At 43.4% G+C, this 16,435-nt stretch overlaps 1 protein-coding gene across 20 annotated transcripts in view; it reads left to right on the forward strand.

The window, feature by feature from the left end:
* Positions 1-16,435, forward strand: part of picalma (phosphatidylinositol binding clathrin assembly protein a) — a 31,093-nt gene that overhangs the window by 1,316 nt on the left and 13,342 nt on the right. For 12 of the 20 annotated variants that reach the window (XR_003750125.1, XM_028983612.1, XM_028983611.1 and 9 more), the window contains exons 3-14: positions 7,130-7,272; positions 8,938-9,013; positions 9,442-9,544; positions 9,837-9,930; positions 10,019-10,130; positions 11,787-11,893; positions 11,992-12,033; positions 12,599-12,610; positions 12,799-12,884; positions 15,102-15,225; positions 15,462-15,595; positions 16,175-16,266. Coding sequence is in view for 19 of the 20 variants with exons in the window: in XM_028983612.1 (XP_028839445.1) it covers positions 7,130-7,272; positions 8,938-9,013; positions 9,442-9,544; positions 9,837-9,930; positions 10,019-10,130; positions 11,787-11,893; positions 11,992-12,033; positions 12,599-12,610; positions 12,799-12,884; positions 15,102-15,225; positions 15,462-15,595; positions 16,175-16,266 (1,125 nt within the window). In the remaining variant the exon portion in view is untranslated. The remainder of the gene's footprint in view (positions 1-7,129; positions 7,273-8,937; positions 9,014-9,441; positions 9,545-9,836; positions 9,931-10,018; positions 10,131-11,786; positions 11,894-11,991; positions 12,034-12,598; positions 12,611-12,798; positions 12,885-15,101; positions 15,226-15,461; positions 15,596-16,174; positions 16,267-16,435) is intronic. The other 8 variants (XM_028983615.1, XM_028983629.1, XM_028983625.1 and 5 more) reach the window with 3 other exon arrangements.

The raw sequence follows: 16,435 nt of genomic DNA on the forward strand, positions 1-16,435 counted from the left end.
CTGGAGACATGGCCGTGCTTGGCTCCTTTTATCTAGAACCGGTTGTAACGAACTTTCATTTATTTGACTGGCATGTGCAGTTGCACTTTGGGTCAGAAATCGTCAGATTTGCCCTTTGCTCCGGAGTGCTGCGTGGTGACGAGATTTTACGGCGCTTTGTAAATGATTTCCGTGGCGTTCTAGCTCGGTTCTCCTGGCAGGCGGGCCTGCAGCGCCAGGCTGCTCTGGTTGGGGTTTCATTTCTGGGCCATCCTCGGGGCGCCGGCGTCAGAGCTGGATCGAGGACTGGAAGCCTGGCCACATCAAGATGGGTCCACGCCACGGTTCTGCGGCTAGAACCCTCCGCTGTTCATTTCCTGTGCGAAACTATATTTGGCGCCGGCTGCACCGTGAGAAAAGCGGCAGTGTGCTCGGGCCCAGTGTGTGTTTTCTCGGAGACGCTGGCCCGCAGCAGGAATGTGACGAGGGCTGTAGGTATTTCAGGGCGGCTCTGTTCGCGCCATGTCGGCGTTTCCTTTGGTGCAAAAATAACCCCGGAGTCCCGCTCCCCTCCTCTTTGATTTGAAGGCTAGATAGGGCTCCCCTCCCAGCGCACTTTGATTTGGGTTGGGTTTCCGGCGTCGCAACCATTCTTCGTACTCCCCAGAAAAATAAAATAAAATAACACCGGCATCTCTCTAGGGCAGAGCTTTGCCTGGAGGGACGGCAGGTGTCCACACGTGAGATTTGTCCGCCTTGGACGGTGTGCCACGGTAAAGCGCTCCCGGAAGCAGGCACAGAAAAAAGTGGCGGAGCTGCCATGTTCTTGACTTATTCTGGGAGTTCAATATGTTCCTGAAATGTGATCCGGGCTTCCAGAAGCAGCTCCCACGGGTGCAGGTCGGGGTGTCTGTCCTGGTGTGGACACCAGTTATCTTCAACAGTATTTTCATGATATTGTTCTGTGATTGGCCTGTATATTAGTATAGTAGTGGACAAACACAAAATACTGAATTCTGTTGATATTCCTATTATGAGGAATAATAACTGATCATCTAGCATCTGGATTTGTGTAACAAAAAATATTATAAAAACACATGCTCATAATGTGACATTTTATATATACACACTCAAAAAATGGACAACACAAAAAGACATCCTAGATCTGAGTGAATGAAATATTCTTATTAAATACTTGAATATGCTGACAACAAAATCACACACAAATTCTCGAAGGAAATGGCAGTCTGGATTTGGGCTCACACTCCAAATTAAAGTGAAAAAACAAACTTTAATGTAATGTCCTTAAAACAAGTGAAAGTGAAGTGATTTGTCATTGTGAAATGGGTCCTCTGCTTTTAACCATCACCTTGGTGAGTTGTGGGCAGACATGAAAGGCGCCCAGGAAGCAGTGTGGGGATGGTACCTTGATCAGTAATACCATGGCAGCTCAGGATTCGAACCGCCAACCTTCTGATTATGGGTCCGTTTTATTACCTGCTAGGCCACCACTGCCCCGATGAGGCTCGCTAGTGTGTGTGGCCTCCACGTGTCTGTATGACCTCCCTACAATGCCTGATGAGGTGGTGGATGGTCTCCTGAGGGGTCTCCTCCCAGACCGGAACTAGGGGCGGTGGTGGCCTAGCGGTTAAGGAAAGCGTCCCTGTAATGAGGAGGTTGTCTTGTTCGGCCCGTCATGGCTGCCCACTGCTCACTAAGGGTGAGGGTAAGGCAGAGGACTAATTTCGTTGTGTGCACCGTGTTCTGTGCTGCAGTGTATCACAGTGTAATCACTTCACTTTCTAAAGCATCCGCCAACTCCTGGATGAGCGAGACATGATGCCCCAGATGTGCTAAATTGGATTCAGGTCTGGGGAACGGGCGGGCCAGTCCATAGCATCAATGTCTTCTTCTTGCAGGAACTGCTGACACACTTCCGCCACATGCATTGCATTAGGAGGAAGCCAGGGCCAACCGCACCAGCATAGGTTCTCACAAGGGGTCTGAGGATCTCATCTCGGTACATAACAACACTCAACCTACCTCTGGCGAGCACATGGAGGGCTATACGGCCCCCCAAAGATATGCCACCCCACACCATTACTGACCCCCTGCCATACCGGTCATGCTGGAGGATGTTGCAGGCAGCAGAATGTTCTCCATGGCGTCTCCAGATTCTGTCACGTGCTCTGTGTGAACCTGCTTTCATTGTGCTGCACAGTGTTGGGCTGTAAGCACAACCCCCCACCTGTGGACGTCGGGCCCTCATAACACCTTTATGGTGTCTGCTGGTAGTGCAACGTGAGAAAACGCCGGCTTGCATCATCGGCTGCTCCCCCTGTGTCCACATCGACATAGTGAGCATCGAATGGCGTCGAGTTCTGACATGCGTATGTCTGCGCTGAATCAACTCCTTCGCGCCCCCCCCCCCAAAAAAAAAAAAAAGACTGCTGAAATGACACAACAAATTTTAAGGTATTGTAGATGTGACATGTCTGTGACCTGAACACCCTGTGCCTGTCCAGCTCTGTGTGGGAGGGCCCAATGGGCTCAGAAGCCTTTTAGAGGATATGCTTGTTGCATAATATAGGACTGTATGTGCGCACACACACACATAATGGCCCTTACCCACTTCATAATCAATCATTCACTTTTATGAATATTGTGCTGCACTTTAACTTCTATGGGTAAGACTGTGTGGGGTGAAATTTTTTTGCAACAGCGGATAATTATTCTAACTAGGCTATGGCATTAGATGCCAGGGGTGCACCATTCAATCTGAATAAACAGTGTAAAATGGGGCGAGCCCATGGAGATGATTGGCAGCTCTCATGCACCCTATTTCCTTAATATAGGCAATGGAGAAAAAAAATCTGCTTTGACTACTGAACATACTTTTCTCAGAACCAAAACTGGCAAGACATCGTTTCTTTTAAATGACTTAAATAACATTTACGATTAAGCGATTAAATCTAAACTACAGATCTACAAACTACAGAAAATCTTTTGGATTGTCCATGCTGTCATCAGCTACATAGGAACTGTTTCTAAGGGGTGAGGAGGATTCTGTTAATACCTGACTGATCCTGGTGCCCGCACTGCCGCGTAAATGTCCCTTGGAGGCGCGGGCGCCCGTTTGCTCGCGTGTTACGCTGCCGTGGCGTCAGTCTGAGCATATGGCTTCCAGTGATCCCAGGGTAACACAGCTAGCGAGTCCCAACTCGGGAAGGTTATGCTGCCCTACTTACAGCTTTTGCCAGTCTCAGCCATCAAAAGATGGCATTTACTTGCCGGAGTCTAGACCTTGTACTTTGATTGGCCTTGGTCCGAGTACCACGGCGCGAACCGGCGGCCCCCGTCCTGCATTCTTCTACTCTGTTCTCTGCTCAAAATTTAAACAGCTAACAGGATGTTACTGCAGGAATAAAACATTTAGGCTTAGATCAAGCAAAAGATAGGCAGGCTTGTAGGGTACAGGAACAGCATGTTTCAGAAAGGCCAGAATGGCGAAAGTCTCGATGCAGGAGCTGTGTGTAATCCACTGCTGAGGAGGAAAGGTGGTGAAAGTCTACGGTGTAATAACCAAAACGCCTGGTATCTTTGGTACAGAAGCATAATTTTCTTTTGACCTGATTTATTAAATAGTTTGTCCTTGTCAGACATGGAGACATGCCTGCTTTTTCACAAGCTAACTTATGGGCTTTAATGGGAGATTTTAGTTGGTCTGATTAAGGGAAATTGAGTTATTTTAGTGAGATTTAGGGTGGACAGCCATGAAAGTCGCCCGAGGAGCAGTGTGTGGGGATGGTACAAGGGGACCTCAGTGGCACCTTTGCATTTTGGGATTCGAACCTGCAACCCTTTGGTTACGATTCCTCTTCTTTAGCCACTAGGCAATCATTAGAGTTATGCAGAGTTACACTGTGATTTTGTTAAAATACGCCATTGTGTGAGTTTCTTTAATGCTATGCATGCTATGGTCTTGTCCTGAGTTCTGTTGCCCGGTGTGATGGAAGGCTCTGTTTTAGAGGTAAACCTGTTCGTATTGTGCTCTGGTGGTGGATTCAGCTTCCTGTCACCAAATGGAGGAATTAAAAAGCGTCCTGCGTCTGAGTCTGCGCTTTTCTCACTATCGAATAATCAAAAGCAGTAGCTGGCTTTCAGTTAAGTCTAATGTTAATTCTTTAAAGTATGTTTAGTTTTATACTTAAGTTAGTGGGGTGTTGAGGGGTGTGGTTTTTGTTCTATTACTCTCAGAAGTCATCAGTAATTGCTTCAGTTCCATCCATGTACCTTTTGACCCATTTTCCAGGTTTGCCTGTTAAACTAAGGCAGCATTCGAATAGTTTGTGGCTGAAGGCTCTGCGGCTTATCCTCTGCGCGCCATGTGACCACTGTGTACGTGTGCGGTCAGGTGATGACCACGTGTTGAGGGGCATCCTGGCTGCACATCTGTAATGGAGCTGGGCTGGTTCTGGCTGGCTGCTGTCTGTCAGGAATTGAGCAGGTCCTTCAGTAGGAAAAGAGTCGTTTTGTAAGCATTATGCAGGATTCCTATGGTCATTAAAAAAAGTTTTGGAAAATGAAATAAACATGTGAAGATATGAAGTCTGAAATCTGACACATGAATGTATAATGAAGTACATGCTTCTCGTAAGACTGTGCAAGAAACATTTTTCTATGGTTACAACTACAAAGTTTAAAGGCCCCATATTATGAAAATGTCACTTTGTGAGATTATTTAATATTAATATGAGTTCCCTTAGCCTGTCGATTGTCCTGCAGCGGCTATAAATGGCGATAGGTGTTTTGGCCTTTCTGCTTTGCCGTTCCGAGAGCAGCAGACGGCCGGATCTGGAATTTGTCCTTTTATGTCATCATAAGGGGAAAGGTTTCCTCCAGTTCTCATGCATTTTCCACCCAGCAAATTTCCCACCGCTTCTTTGCCCCCTCAACTTCTATAGGCTGCTCTCCTTCTCAGTAGCATTTAAAGGTACAGACACGGAATCTCACTGTGGGACTGGATCAAAGTGGCTTTAATTCGGCACCAGGGCTATATTTTAGAAAGAGGCTTCAGGTACGGCATTAGGGACCAACAAGGCCGATATAAAAGCAACAATAATTGTTAATAAGGGACCATTAAAACTAGTGCAGGTCTGTAGTATCTTTACATGAACCATGTTATGTGGTGCGTTGCTTCCATGTTCCAGCACCTTTGCAGTCCCGTGTCCCCTTTTTTAAGTCAGGTAAATTACTTTAGTAAATTTCCTCCTCTCATGAACGTGGAGGAAGAAACGCGGTTGTTTAAGTTAAGCTTTTCAGGGTTGTCATCAATTTACTTAATCAATATTTTGGTCAATTTTACTTTTCGTAATTTTTTTGAAGAAAAGAAGCAATTGAAAAAGAAGCAATTGAAAAAGAAGCAATTGAAAAGTTGTGGAAATTCTTTTTGTAAAGATGTGTAAGAACCGTGATTATGAAGAAACGTATTTAAACTTCTACGATCTCCGTAGACGTATGAAGGATGTTTTTTGACTTTGGCGTGCCTCCGTTGTGCGCCCGAAGCGTTCCGCTTCTATAATGAGCCCAGAGGATGTGGCTCGCACCTAAAGCGCTATTCAGCTAGGTGTTTCCAAATGATGTTGACACAGTTCTTTTCCCAGGGCACTTGGCTTTTGATCTATAGCAGAGACCTGTTGACATGAGCCCCCTGGCCTGTCGCCCCATGCTGTTTTTCTGTAAGGCCTCAAAAGCCTTTTGTAGTCACATGGCTGCCCTTTTGTTAATGTATAAAAAGTAAATTCATTCCATGGACCACCCATAAACAAGGGACGAGTGGCGTGTTACTGCAGTTATGAGTGGTGGAATGATCAAACATAACATGCACGGTCAGAGCTCTATTTGCATATTTTAGCGTAATCGCTCAATTTACTTGAAACGTAATTGAACATCTCTACATTTTCCTCCAAGGTAGTTCAAGTTCAAGCCATGACCCTGCTTAGGAATAAACAGTAATGGATAGTGAGGGAGTGACTGATTGAGAATTGATATCTAGAACACCCAAGCTGACTACTGTAATTGCTGCGAATCGCATATTCTTTGATGAGAGATTCTTTTGAGATTTGAAACAAAACCAAAAAAATTTGAATAAATTCCATTAATTCTTACATTGAATAGGCAACATTACAACAAAATGAAGCTAATTTCATGTAATTTTTCCCTCATGGAATCTATTTAAATTTCTATTTGACACTAAACTTTTGAAGACTATACAGAATGTTTATGATAACACTTTCCAAAAACAAATGCTTGTAGGAGCTCACTACACTTTATGAAATAGAGAATAATACTTTAAATTTAAATTAAACTTTACTCATGTGAAATAGGCTTTACTAATAGGCTTTCAGCTTCTTCCTTTGTTTTTCCTAGGCTGGTTTCCTATTGTATGGGTAATGAATCACCAAATAATACGGTTAAAATTTTTGCTCTCAGCTCCAGTCTCTATATTAGTCATGTCGTTTTTTTTCTTTCCTTTATTTCAGGTTTTCTGCGTTTGAAATGCGTATATGCTGTATATATATCTCATCAAGGCTGGTTGCATAGCTCTACATAGACTTGTAGGAAACGCATAATGTGTTGTCTCCGGCTTTGTGCGTAAGGGTCTCCCGACCCCGGTCCCCCATTCCAACCTTCCGCGTCTATCCATGTCTCCGAAATGAAAAATGTCCTGGTGGAAAATTATTTTGGAACCTATGGTTTTGTTGGACATGGACATGTCTGGTTACATATCCTGAGGGTCATCACATGCTACTTTTATGCCAGAAAGGAATTAAATTGTGCCGCTCTTATTTTCCTCTATCTGCAGAAAGAAATGAAAGGGCTGTTGCCCTGTGTCAATGTTCATGAAGAGCATGATAAGATCTGGGATGAAAGGGAGGTCTCATGGCCCTTATGGAAATGAGCCTTAAGGCAACCTCTCTCACTGCAGGCCAGATGGCACTGGAGGTGCGCCAAACACAAAATAATGCACAGGATGTCTGTACCCGACAGAGCGATAACGCTGTAGCCGCCATCGAAACGTCAAGTAAAAGACCCTCTTGTGCAGTTGCTGAAAGAAGCTAACGGACCATCTCTGCTCTCCTCCCCACAGACCTGATCCAGTGCACCAATGAGATGAACGTCAACATCCCGCAGCTGGCTGACACGCTGTTTGAGAGGACCACCAACACCAGCTGGGTGGTGGTCTTCAAATCCCTCATTACTACACACCACCTAATGGTCTATGGAAACGAGGTGATTAAACTCAGTGATTCCTTGCAGGACCAAAGATGATTTCAGTTTTTTTTTTGTAGTAAAAAAAAAATAATAATAATAATAATTTTATTGAAATTTGTGATTTTAAAAGTGAAGTGATTTGTCATTGTGATACACTGCAGCACAGCACCACCACTGCCCCAAACGTTCCATATTTACTTGCCTCTGCATGCATTTATGCTGAGTGGTGAAAAGTGGTCCTTATCTTTTCTGTGTGAAATGTCCACACCATTTGAAATATCCTATAAAGAGGACATTTATGATTTTTTTTAGCTTTTCTAAAGTTTGAGAAACAAACTTTTTTGAGAAAAACTCTTTTTTTTGGCTATAGTTTCATTGATTTTAAGGTCATTTAATTTCAGTAGGCCTTGAACACAAAGGGGAAAAAAAAAGTGTGTTGCTTTTACACCAACACCAATTGTAGACATTTCGAACGCCTTATAGGGGATGTTTGATTTGTTTCAAGAGAAGGGCCGCAGGTTATGCTGTAGAGGTGATTGGTTCACATGCACTCTTTAAATCATCATTGCATACTTTTCATTATGCGTACACAGTGAGCAGGTGTTATTGCATTTTATACTGCATTTATATGGCAACACACTGCACAACTAGTGAAAGTGAAGTGATTGTGAAACACTCCAGCACAGCACACGGTGACACAACGAAATGTGTCCTCTGTTTTTAACTATCACCCTTAGTGAGCAGGCAGCCATGACAGGCGCCCGGGGAGCGGTGTGTGGGGACGGTGCTTTGCTCAGTGGCACCTCAGTGGCAGATTGGGATTCGAACCAGCAACCTTCCTTAACCGCTAGGCCACCACTGCTCCTTCCAGGAAATATATTTCCTGTGCGATGTGTTTAAACTGCCAGAACACGTCTTCAGCCTTGTAGTTGCTTTATGATGGATAGCACGACCAGGAATGTGTTATCCGCCATTGTTGTCTGTATAACTCCTTTGGGGTTATAGGTCAGGTTGGAGGTTGGGCTGATATGTCAGCGTAATAAAGCCACTTTCAGACTGAACGCGCCATGCTCTTTGCACTGATCTGAAACTTGCAATTCACTGTTTTTTTTTGTTTTTTAAATAGAGGAATTGCAAACCTTTGAGGCAATTTCGGTGCAATTTCGGTCTGAAATTGCTTTTATTTGATATAGCTGAGCTGGGTCGAGTTGAGTCAGTGTCTGATGACTGAACGGCGAATCTTCAGTCGGTACTGGTTTAATGTTGTGGGAATCACCAGCTTCCGCCTTCCAATGCCACCACGATGAGTTACGTGACCCTAATAAATCAGCGTTTTCACATAGAAAGAAGAAAGGAGAAATTCCCTCTGGGACCGTTATTAGAAAAATAACTGTTCTGGGGCCCTGAAACGCTCATGAGACAAAAATGGAAAAGTTTCAGAGAAAAACGTTTCCGTGTGGACTGGTCCTTAGTGTCCACCATAAAGTAAGACCATTTATTCCTTTAATACTAGTATCGGATGAGTAATCTGGATCAGAAAATACATTGGTACAGCGCATCCTTAGCGAGGGATCATTTCAGGAGGAGGTTGTTTGAAGCCCCTTTATGAACAAAGGGCAAAGTCTGCTTTGCTGTGTGTGTAATCAGTTACTCATTGACTCAATTTTTCCACTTCCCTTCCAGCGTTTTATACAGTATTTGGCCTCCAGAAACACATTATTCAACCTCAGTAATTTCTTGGACAAAAGTGGTCTTCAAGGTAAGCAGTTGTCTGCATGTACACACATACACTGCTCCTGTTTTCACTGCTTAGTCTTAGACATGCAAAGTCCAGTCCAGTCCCAAAATACGCCAGTGGTCCTTTAACTAAGCTTAGAAATGTGTCATCAGAACTTACTCATATTGCTCATAGTGGTAAAGTTTGGCTTACCAATGGGCAAAAGACTGGACACGGGTCATCAAGCCTGTCCAGTCTGGGACGGGCAGCCTGGCAGTAGTGATTTGCTTGTAAGACTTTTTTTTTTTTTTTTTTTTTTTTTTTTTTTTTTTTTTGTGGTCCACTTTAACAGCCTTCTTTTCTTTAAAATATTTAAGGAGAGTGCAGGGCAGCTCTGCTTTACACAGCACACTGTTTCATGTAGGCAAGGCAGTTCACATGACCACACCACTAATTACCTTTTTCTGTAGGATACGACATGTCGACCTTCATTAGGAGGTATAGCCGCTACCTCAATGAAAAGGCGGTGTCATACAGACAAGTGGCTTTTGACTTCACAAAAGTAAAAAGAGGGTGAGTAGGCATTCTTTTCTCATCACTTTTTCCAGTGTTTCAGTGATGTGAAGGTTTCACAGTGTACATTTGTTTATTACCAATAATGAAGTAGAGAATCAAGACAGATTATCAGGTCATTTTCATGACATGAAAAGTTTGGTTGTTTTATGTAATAGATCTTTTAATAGCGATTTCATAGCGAAGTTATTGTCAGGAAAATGTGGTCAAGGCATATTGCCTTAGTTGATATTGCAGTCTCTTTCACTATTAAATTCTATTGATCTTGTCGTCCTCGTTGTTGTTGCTTCAGGACTGATGGGGTGATGAGAACGATGAACACTGAGAAGCTCCTGAAAACCATACCCATCATTCAGAACCAGATGGATGCCCTTCTTGATTTCAACGTGAGTGTGCCAGCCCCTCACTCTGCTGCCAGCTCACACCCCCTCTCTATTCTGAGCTCCAGCTGTTTATCCTCCTCTTCTGCTTCAGGTCAACGCCAACGAGCTTACAAATGGGGTCATCAATGCAGCCTTCATGCTCCTGTTCAAAGACGCCATTCGACTGTTTGCAGCCTATAATGAAGGAATCATCAACTTGCTTGGTGAGTTGGTCTTCCAGGCTGCATCTCAATCAACGTACCCTTTTCAACATGGCAAAGTATATTGTTGACTAAATTTAGTTTACAAGATAAAAACTATACCAAAATTTTCCTTCATTTTCGTTGACTAGACGTTATGTCCTCTTCTTTAATCGTGTTGTTATATCGTGGTTTCAATTTCCTGTATCTCCCATCCAGTCAAACAGATAACATCACTTCACAATACGCAAATGTGGCATTAATAAGATTTTTGGATACTTCAAATGTGGGAGACACTGATGAAGCAATCTTTGGATGCCCTTTTAATAAAAAAAAAGTGGAAAAGAAAAGACAATGTGTGGTCAAAAAACAGGGAACAAATCAGAGCTTCTTCCATGTCTGGAATGGGTATAGAGTATTCTTGAGTCTGTAAGGTATCAATAATATAATAATAATATAACCTTGTTTTTAATTATGAAATGGGTTTGTTTTTTGTCCGTTCTACTAGGTACTATATTGACTGGGTTAAATAGAATTGCATTACTAAAAAAAGAGACTACAATACAATTTTCATTGACTAAAATTAGACTATAAAGTGTCATCAGTTCTAAAAATATTAATGGATAATTTTGATGATAATATGACTAAAATGCTCAGACATTTAGTCAACTGAAACTAGACTAAAATTAAGACAGGCCTCCAAAAACTGCTATGCTCATAAACCAATGTTATCTCTCATTGCGTCCCTTTCTCCTGCTCATGGGTAAAGAAACTTTTGTCCTTGATGGTTGAGATCTGCAGGCTCACAAATCAGTCTGTGACTCTGGGACAGAGAGTCGGCTGATTGCTGCAAGGCCTGTGTTGCCCCAATTCAGCAGTGTTTAGCACATGGTGACTACAACAGTCCTGAGTTCAGTCAATCTCTACTGTCACTTTAACGGATGCGCAAAACAAAATTACTATTAATATTTGTAATACAGTATGAATTTTCAAATACTACCAATTTTAGTAAAATGTTTGTATGCAGAGCTGTATTGTCTTTGTGAGTGGTCTATCCTGGTTTTATATATATTTATCTTCCTTTTGCTTATATCTATGTGCATTTGAAGTTAAAGTGAAGTGATTGTCATTGTGAAACACTGCAGCACAGCGCACGGTGGCACAATGAAATGTCCTCTGCTTTTAACCATCACCCTGTGAGCAGTGGGCAGTCATGAAAGGCGGCCGGGGAGCAGTGTGTGGGGACTGTATTTTGCTCTGTGGCACCATCGCAGCTCAGGATTCGAACCAACAGCCATCTGATGTCAAATTTTAATACCTTCCCAGACCAGTTAGGTTTTAGTTTAGAATGTCCCATAAAAGGAAGTCCACAACACTGCAAACACAGGTACCTTTGTTCCACCACCAGCCCCCTTTACAGTGGAAAGTGGTTATTTGTGGTAAATGACGGCATGGCCGTGTGAGGTGCCCCCGACAGGGCTGCCTTTCCTGGAGCCAGGATGCAACGATCAGGCGCTCTGACAGGGTGGTGAGACATGCCAGGGATTTCATGTGACTTGAGTTTCCTCCTGTGTCCCTAGTATTGGGACACGACATTTGATGGGTCAGCATAATTTTACTGAGTTGTGTGCACTGCGGAGCAACGTCTTTTTCTGTTTGTGTTTTCCCTCCAATCCTCAGAGAAGTACTTTGACATGAAGAAAACTCAGTGTAAAGACGGCCTGGACATCTATAAGAAATTCCTCACTCGAATGACAAGAATCTCAGAATTCCTCAAAGTGGCAGAGGTGAGACCTCACCTCCCCAACTCCTCACCCACCTCCTTTTTATTATAGCATTGTGTTTTATGAACACATACTTTTTTTTTTTTTTTGCTTGTCAACAGCAAGTGGGGATTGATCGAGGCGACATCCCAGACCTGTCACAGGTAAGCCATGCTCTTCGGCTTCCTGTTTGGCTTTGCTCCAAAGTGGGGCTCTGTGTCGCCCCCTCTAGCTTGGTTTTTGGCTTAATTCAGCTTCTCAGCACTGGCTTCACTGTCTAGCCTCAACTGGCACCCTGCCCCTCTGCAGCCTTATAACAGAACCCCCCTCCTGCACCCAGCACAGATGTTCACCCCCCCCTTCCCACGCTGCACAGCAGCATGCTGGCTATCTGCGCATGTAGCCTGCGGGGGCGACCCCGGGCCTCTCTCTTGCCACACAGCACATAAAGGTGTTCCGTTTAGGCCTGGACTTAAACAACAATTTAAAACAATTATCAAGCTGGTAGATCAGGAGGTCATTTCTTTGACTTGTCTTATTGAATGTATTTTTTTTGCTTTTCTGTGATTTTCCTCTCTGTCTAGTAGCTTTTGCTTCAAATGTAAACATGGAATTAACTTTTGCTGGTTAATTTAATTGTATTAAAAGCTCGTGGTTGTAGTCAACTAAACCCTTCTGACAATTATCACCTTTATATTCTGTACTTTTCCTTATCTTTCCCATTTTCAGTTTACGGTTTGTGTAAGTATCTGCACCTCACACTTTCTGTCTTTTACTTTCTGTGTGGTTAATGGTAGCCTTGTCCCTGTGTGTCTGTGAAATTCTCTGCATGCTAAATTTTTTATTTCAATTAACTTTCTCAGTCTTTAATCTTCTGTGTTGACCTTTGGCCCAAATTCCTTGAAGTAAAAATGCTTCTCTCCTGGCAGGCCCCAAGTAGTCTACTGGATGCTTTGGAGCAGCACTTGGCTTCCTTAGAAGGGAAAAAGGTTAAAGACTCTACAGCAGCCAGCAGGTACTTGTGTAACTCTCTACTGTGTGTCTTACTGACTGGGTTTAGGCTACTAGAGAAATGTAAACTCTTCAAATTATGTATCTGGATTTTATTTATGTATTTGTTTATTTGTTTGTTTGTTTGTTTGTTTATATAACACACACTACTCACAATAACTTAGGGATATTATAAGAGACTTTGTGGATTTCATACAGTGTTTGTTTCCCTTCAGACATTTTTGGGATAGGAAGGCAGTCGTATTGGGGTGAGTGACAGACCGCTAGAACCTAAGGACCTCTGCACTCAAACATCGTTATGCATCTGCCACACTGCCGCAGGAACGTTTATGAGATGCGAGGGTACTAGGGTTTCCAGACAAACCATTCGCAACTGACTCCACCACTTTGGCTTGAATGCCAGATGACTGTTGCTGGTGACTACTGACACCAAGACACCGCCGTGAACATTTGCAGTGGGCACAAGACCATGTGACCTGGACAATGCAGCAGTGGTCTACAGTCAGGTGTCTGGTCACCTTGCACAGAAATGGTCAACAGTGTTGCTGAAGACGGCGAGGTGAGCAATATGCTGAGGTCTACGTGGTCCCCAGGTTTTGGTGGAGGAGGTTAATTAGTCTGGGCAGGCATCACCAGTCAACGCAACATATATTTGGTTGTTGTACGTGGCTCAGGCACTGCACGTTCTTACCTCAGAGACATCATAGAACCCATCATCATACCCCAATTCTGCCGGCTTTCTGTTCACTTTCTGTTCACGGATGATAATCCTCCAACACATCGTGGCAGAATTATAACAGCTCGACTTCAGGAAGAAAAAGTGAAGTGATTGTCACATGTGATACACAGCAGCACAGCACACAGTGCGCACAGTGAAATTTGTCCTCTGCATTTATCCCATCACCCTGACTGAGCAGTGGGCAGCCATGACAGGCGCCCGGGGAGCAGTGTGTGGGGACGGTGCTTTGTTCAGTGGCACCTTGGCGGATCGGGATTCGAACCTGCAACCTTCTGATTACGGGGCCGCTTCCTTAACCGCTAGGCCACCACTGCCCCTTGGAAGTTGGGGTGCCTCATATAGGGGGCCTATCAGTGCTGTGCTGCAGTGTTTCTCAATGACAATCAATAAAATAATATATATATGGTATGGCCTTCAATGTCCCCTGACCTGGACCCCATAGAGCACGTCTGGGACCAGTTGAAGAAGAGACTGAATGATCGTACCCCACTCCCATGTGATCTGGCAGAACTGCGTGTAGCACTTGTGGAAGAGTGGAACGCATTGCCTCAGAACAACGTCATGAGGCTAGTCAGGAGCATGAGACATCGCTGTCAAGCTGTCATTGTGGCAAATGGTGGAAACACTCACTACTGACATTGTCTATTTTTGTTATTTGGGGTTATCCCTGTTATTGTCTAAAATTTTGGGGTAATAAAAATTAAACTAATGAAAAATGGTGCTTCAAATGGGAAAATCACTCATGTAAATATAATGTAAATAACAATATCCCTAACTTATTTTGTGTGTGTGTGTTTTTTTTTTTTTTTTTTTTTTTTTTGTTTTTTTTCTACACAGGCATCTTACAGATGTCTGATGAAATACATTGACATAATGTGAACTTATGTACATAACATGATAGGGGAGAGCAGTTCAGTTTAATTCTGGGTGACAATATTCCATTTTAATATGCAAAGGTATTCGATTTCTAGGAGTGTTATTGTGTGTAGCATGGCCCTACATATTTCAGTCAGGAACAGAATTGCACTGGGGTGAAAGTAAGTGGTGCTAAGTAGTTCAGAAAATTGATAATAGTTCTTAGTAATGATGCCGGAGATGATGATTGTACACTATATATATATATATATACACACACACACACACACACACACACACATTTTGCTTTTATGACATTTAGCAGAAACTTATGCAGAACGACGTGGTTCTTAGGCCAGTATGTTACCCACTAGACTACTACCACCCAGAAATGGCTGCTGATTCAGGAAGAAGTGCATATTGACCCTAAAGCAGACGACCTGTTGTTTTTCTTTTCAACTATTTGCATGTTCATGGATTCTCCAAAGAAGGGGAAACACACGAGCAGGGTTCATTTATTGAGCTGTCAGAAAACAGCGGTTTTGCCACTGTGGCAGTTTTACACTGCGTACGGGAACACGCTTCCCCTCTGAACTCTGACACTCTCTTCCTCTCTGGCCTTCCCAGAGCCAGCACCTTGTCCAACGCCGTGTCCTCACTGGCCAGCACGGGCATATCCTTCACCAAAGTGGACGAAAGGGAAAAGCAGGCTGCCCTGGAGGAGGAGCAGGCGCGCCTAAAAGCTCTCAAGGTGGGCTTTCTGTAGCTGGATGCACACAACGTTACTGACTAGAGTTGAACAGCAAGCCTTTTGTGCAACTGTAAGTTTGTACAATTCTTTATTAACATAGTCCTGTTATGTTGCTGTGTGAGTAGCAGTGTTTCCATTGGCATCTTTGGAATAATAAATGAATTTAATTAAACAGGTAGCCACGGTTTCATATTTTTTGCACTCGTACACCATTTAAACGTAAATCGTCTCTTCAGGAACAGCGGCTTAAGGAACTCTCTAAGAAGCCTCCTTCCTCTGCCACTACGGCTGCGTCGCCCGTGTCTACAGCAGGAGGCAGCATCAGCACTGCCCCCGCCATCGACCTCTTCTCCACCCCCAGCTCCAACAGGTGATCTCAGAATGTAGTAGAACGTCCAGTAAGCGCTTTATAGGCCTGTGCACCTGATGAGTTTTGCTCTCATGCAGATTCAAACAGGCTGGCCGCTGTTTCTGGACCTCATAGCTCAGAGGCTCCTTGGCCTTTTGTTCTGATCTGTCAGTCTTGCATTACTTGCGTAATGCAAAGTATGGTGGGGTTTTAGCAAATAGCATAGTGTTTGTTTTACATACATTTGTCTATTTGACTTTAATAAACTTTAATTGTTAGGTCATACCCTTATACCCTTACAGCACACGCTAAATAAAACAAATAGTGGTACTTAATCACTTTAAATGTCTGTAAACAGCTCTCTTTTCCGGTTTAATCAACTGCACGACTGAACGCTAAGGAGGAGGAGAAAGTGATTCAAAACCAAACAGTGCATCAGTAGAGTTTTGCTTTATCACAAGCATGCTGTGATGCTGAAAGCAGAGATATTTTTAACCTACTGGATTCTTCTAAAAATCTACCCCACTGCAAAATGATTTACTGAATTTGGCTTTGTTTTATTATTATTTAATTGAATAAAAACCTTTTTCTCATCTCCAGCACTTTGAAGATACAGAATGACCTCCTGGACCTGCAGCCAACGTTGCAGCCAGCGTTTCAGCCAACGCTACCACTCTCCACTACGTGGGGAGGTGAGTTATTCAAATAGATTTATATGCAACCCCTGAGCACTTTCACCAAGGATATGTGGTGCACTGCACTTTGACCGGGACTTCCAGCTTGCCGACTAATAATATCATGACCGTATGTCATAATGTTTATTTTATAAAATAAATTGTACATTTTGATTAATATGATAAG

This window comes from Denticeps clupeoides, chromosome 6 (assembly GCF_900700375.1).
Source record: "Denticeps clupeoides chromosome 6, fDenClu1.1, whole genome shotgun sequence".
Taxonomy (NCBI): domain Eukaryota; kingdom Metazoa; phylum Chordata; class Actinopteri; order Clupeiformes; family Denticipitidae; genus Denticeps; species Denticeps clupeoides.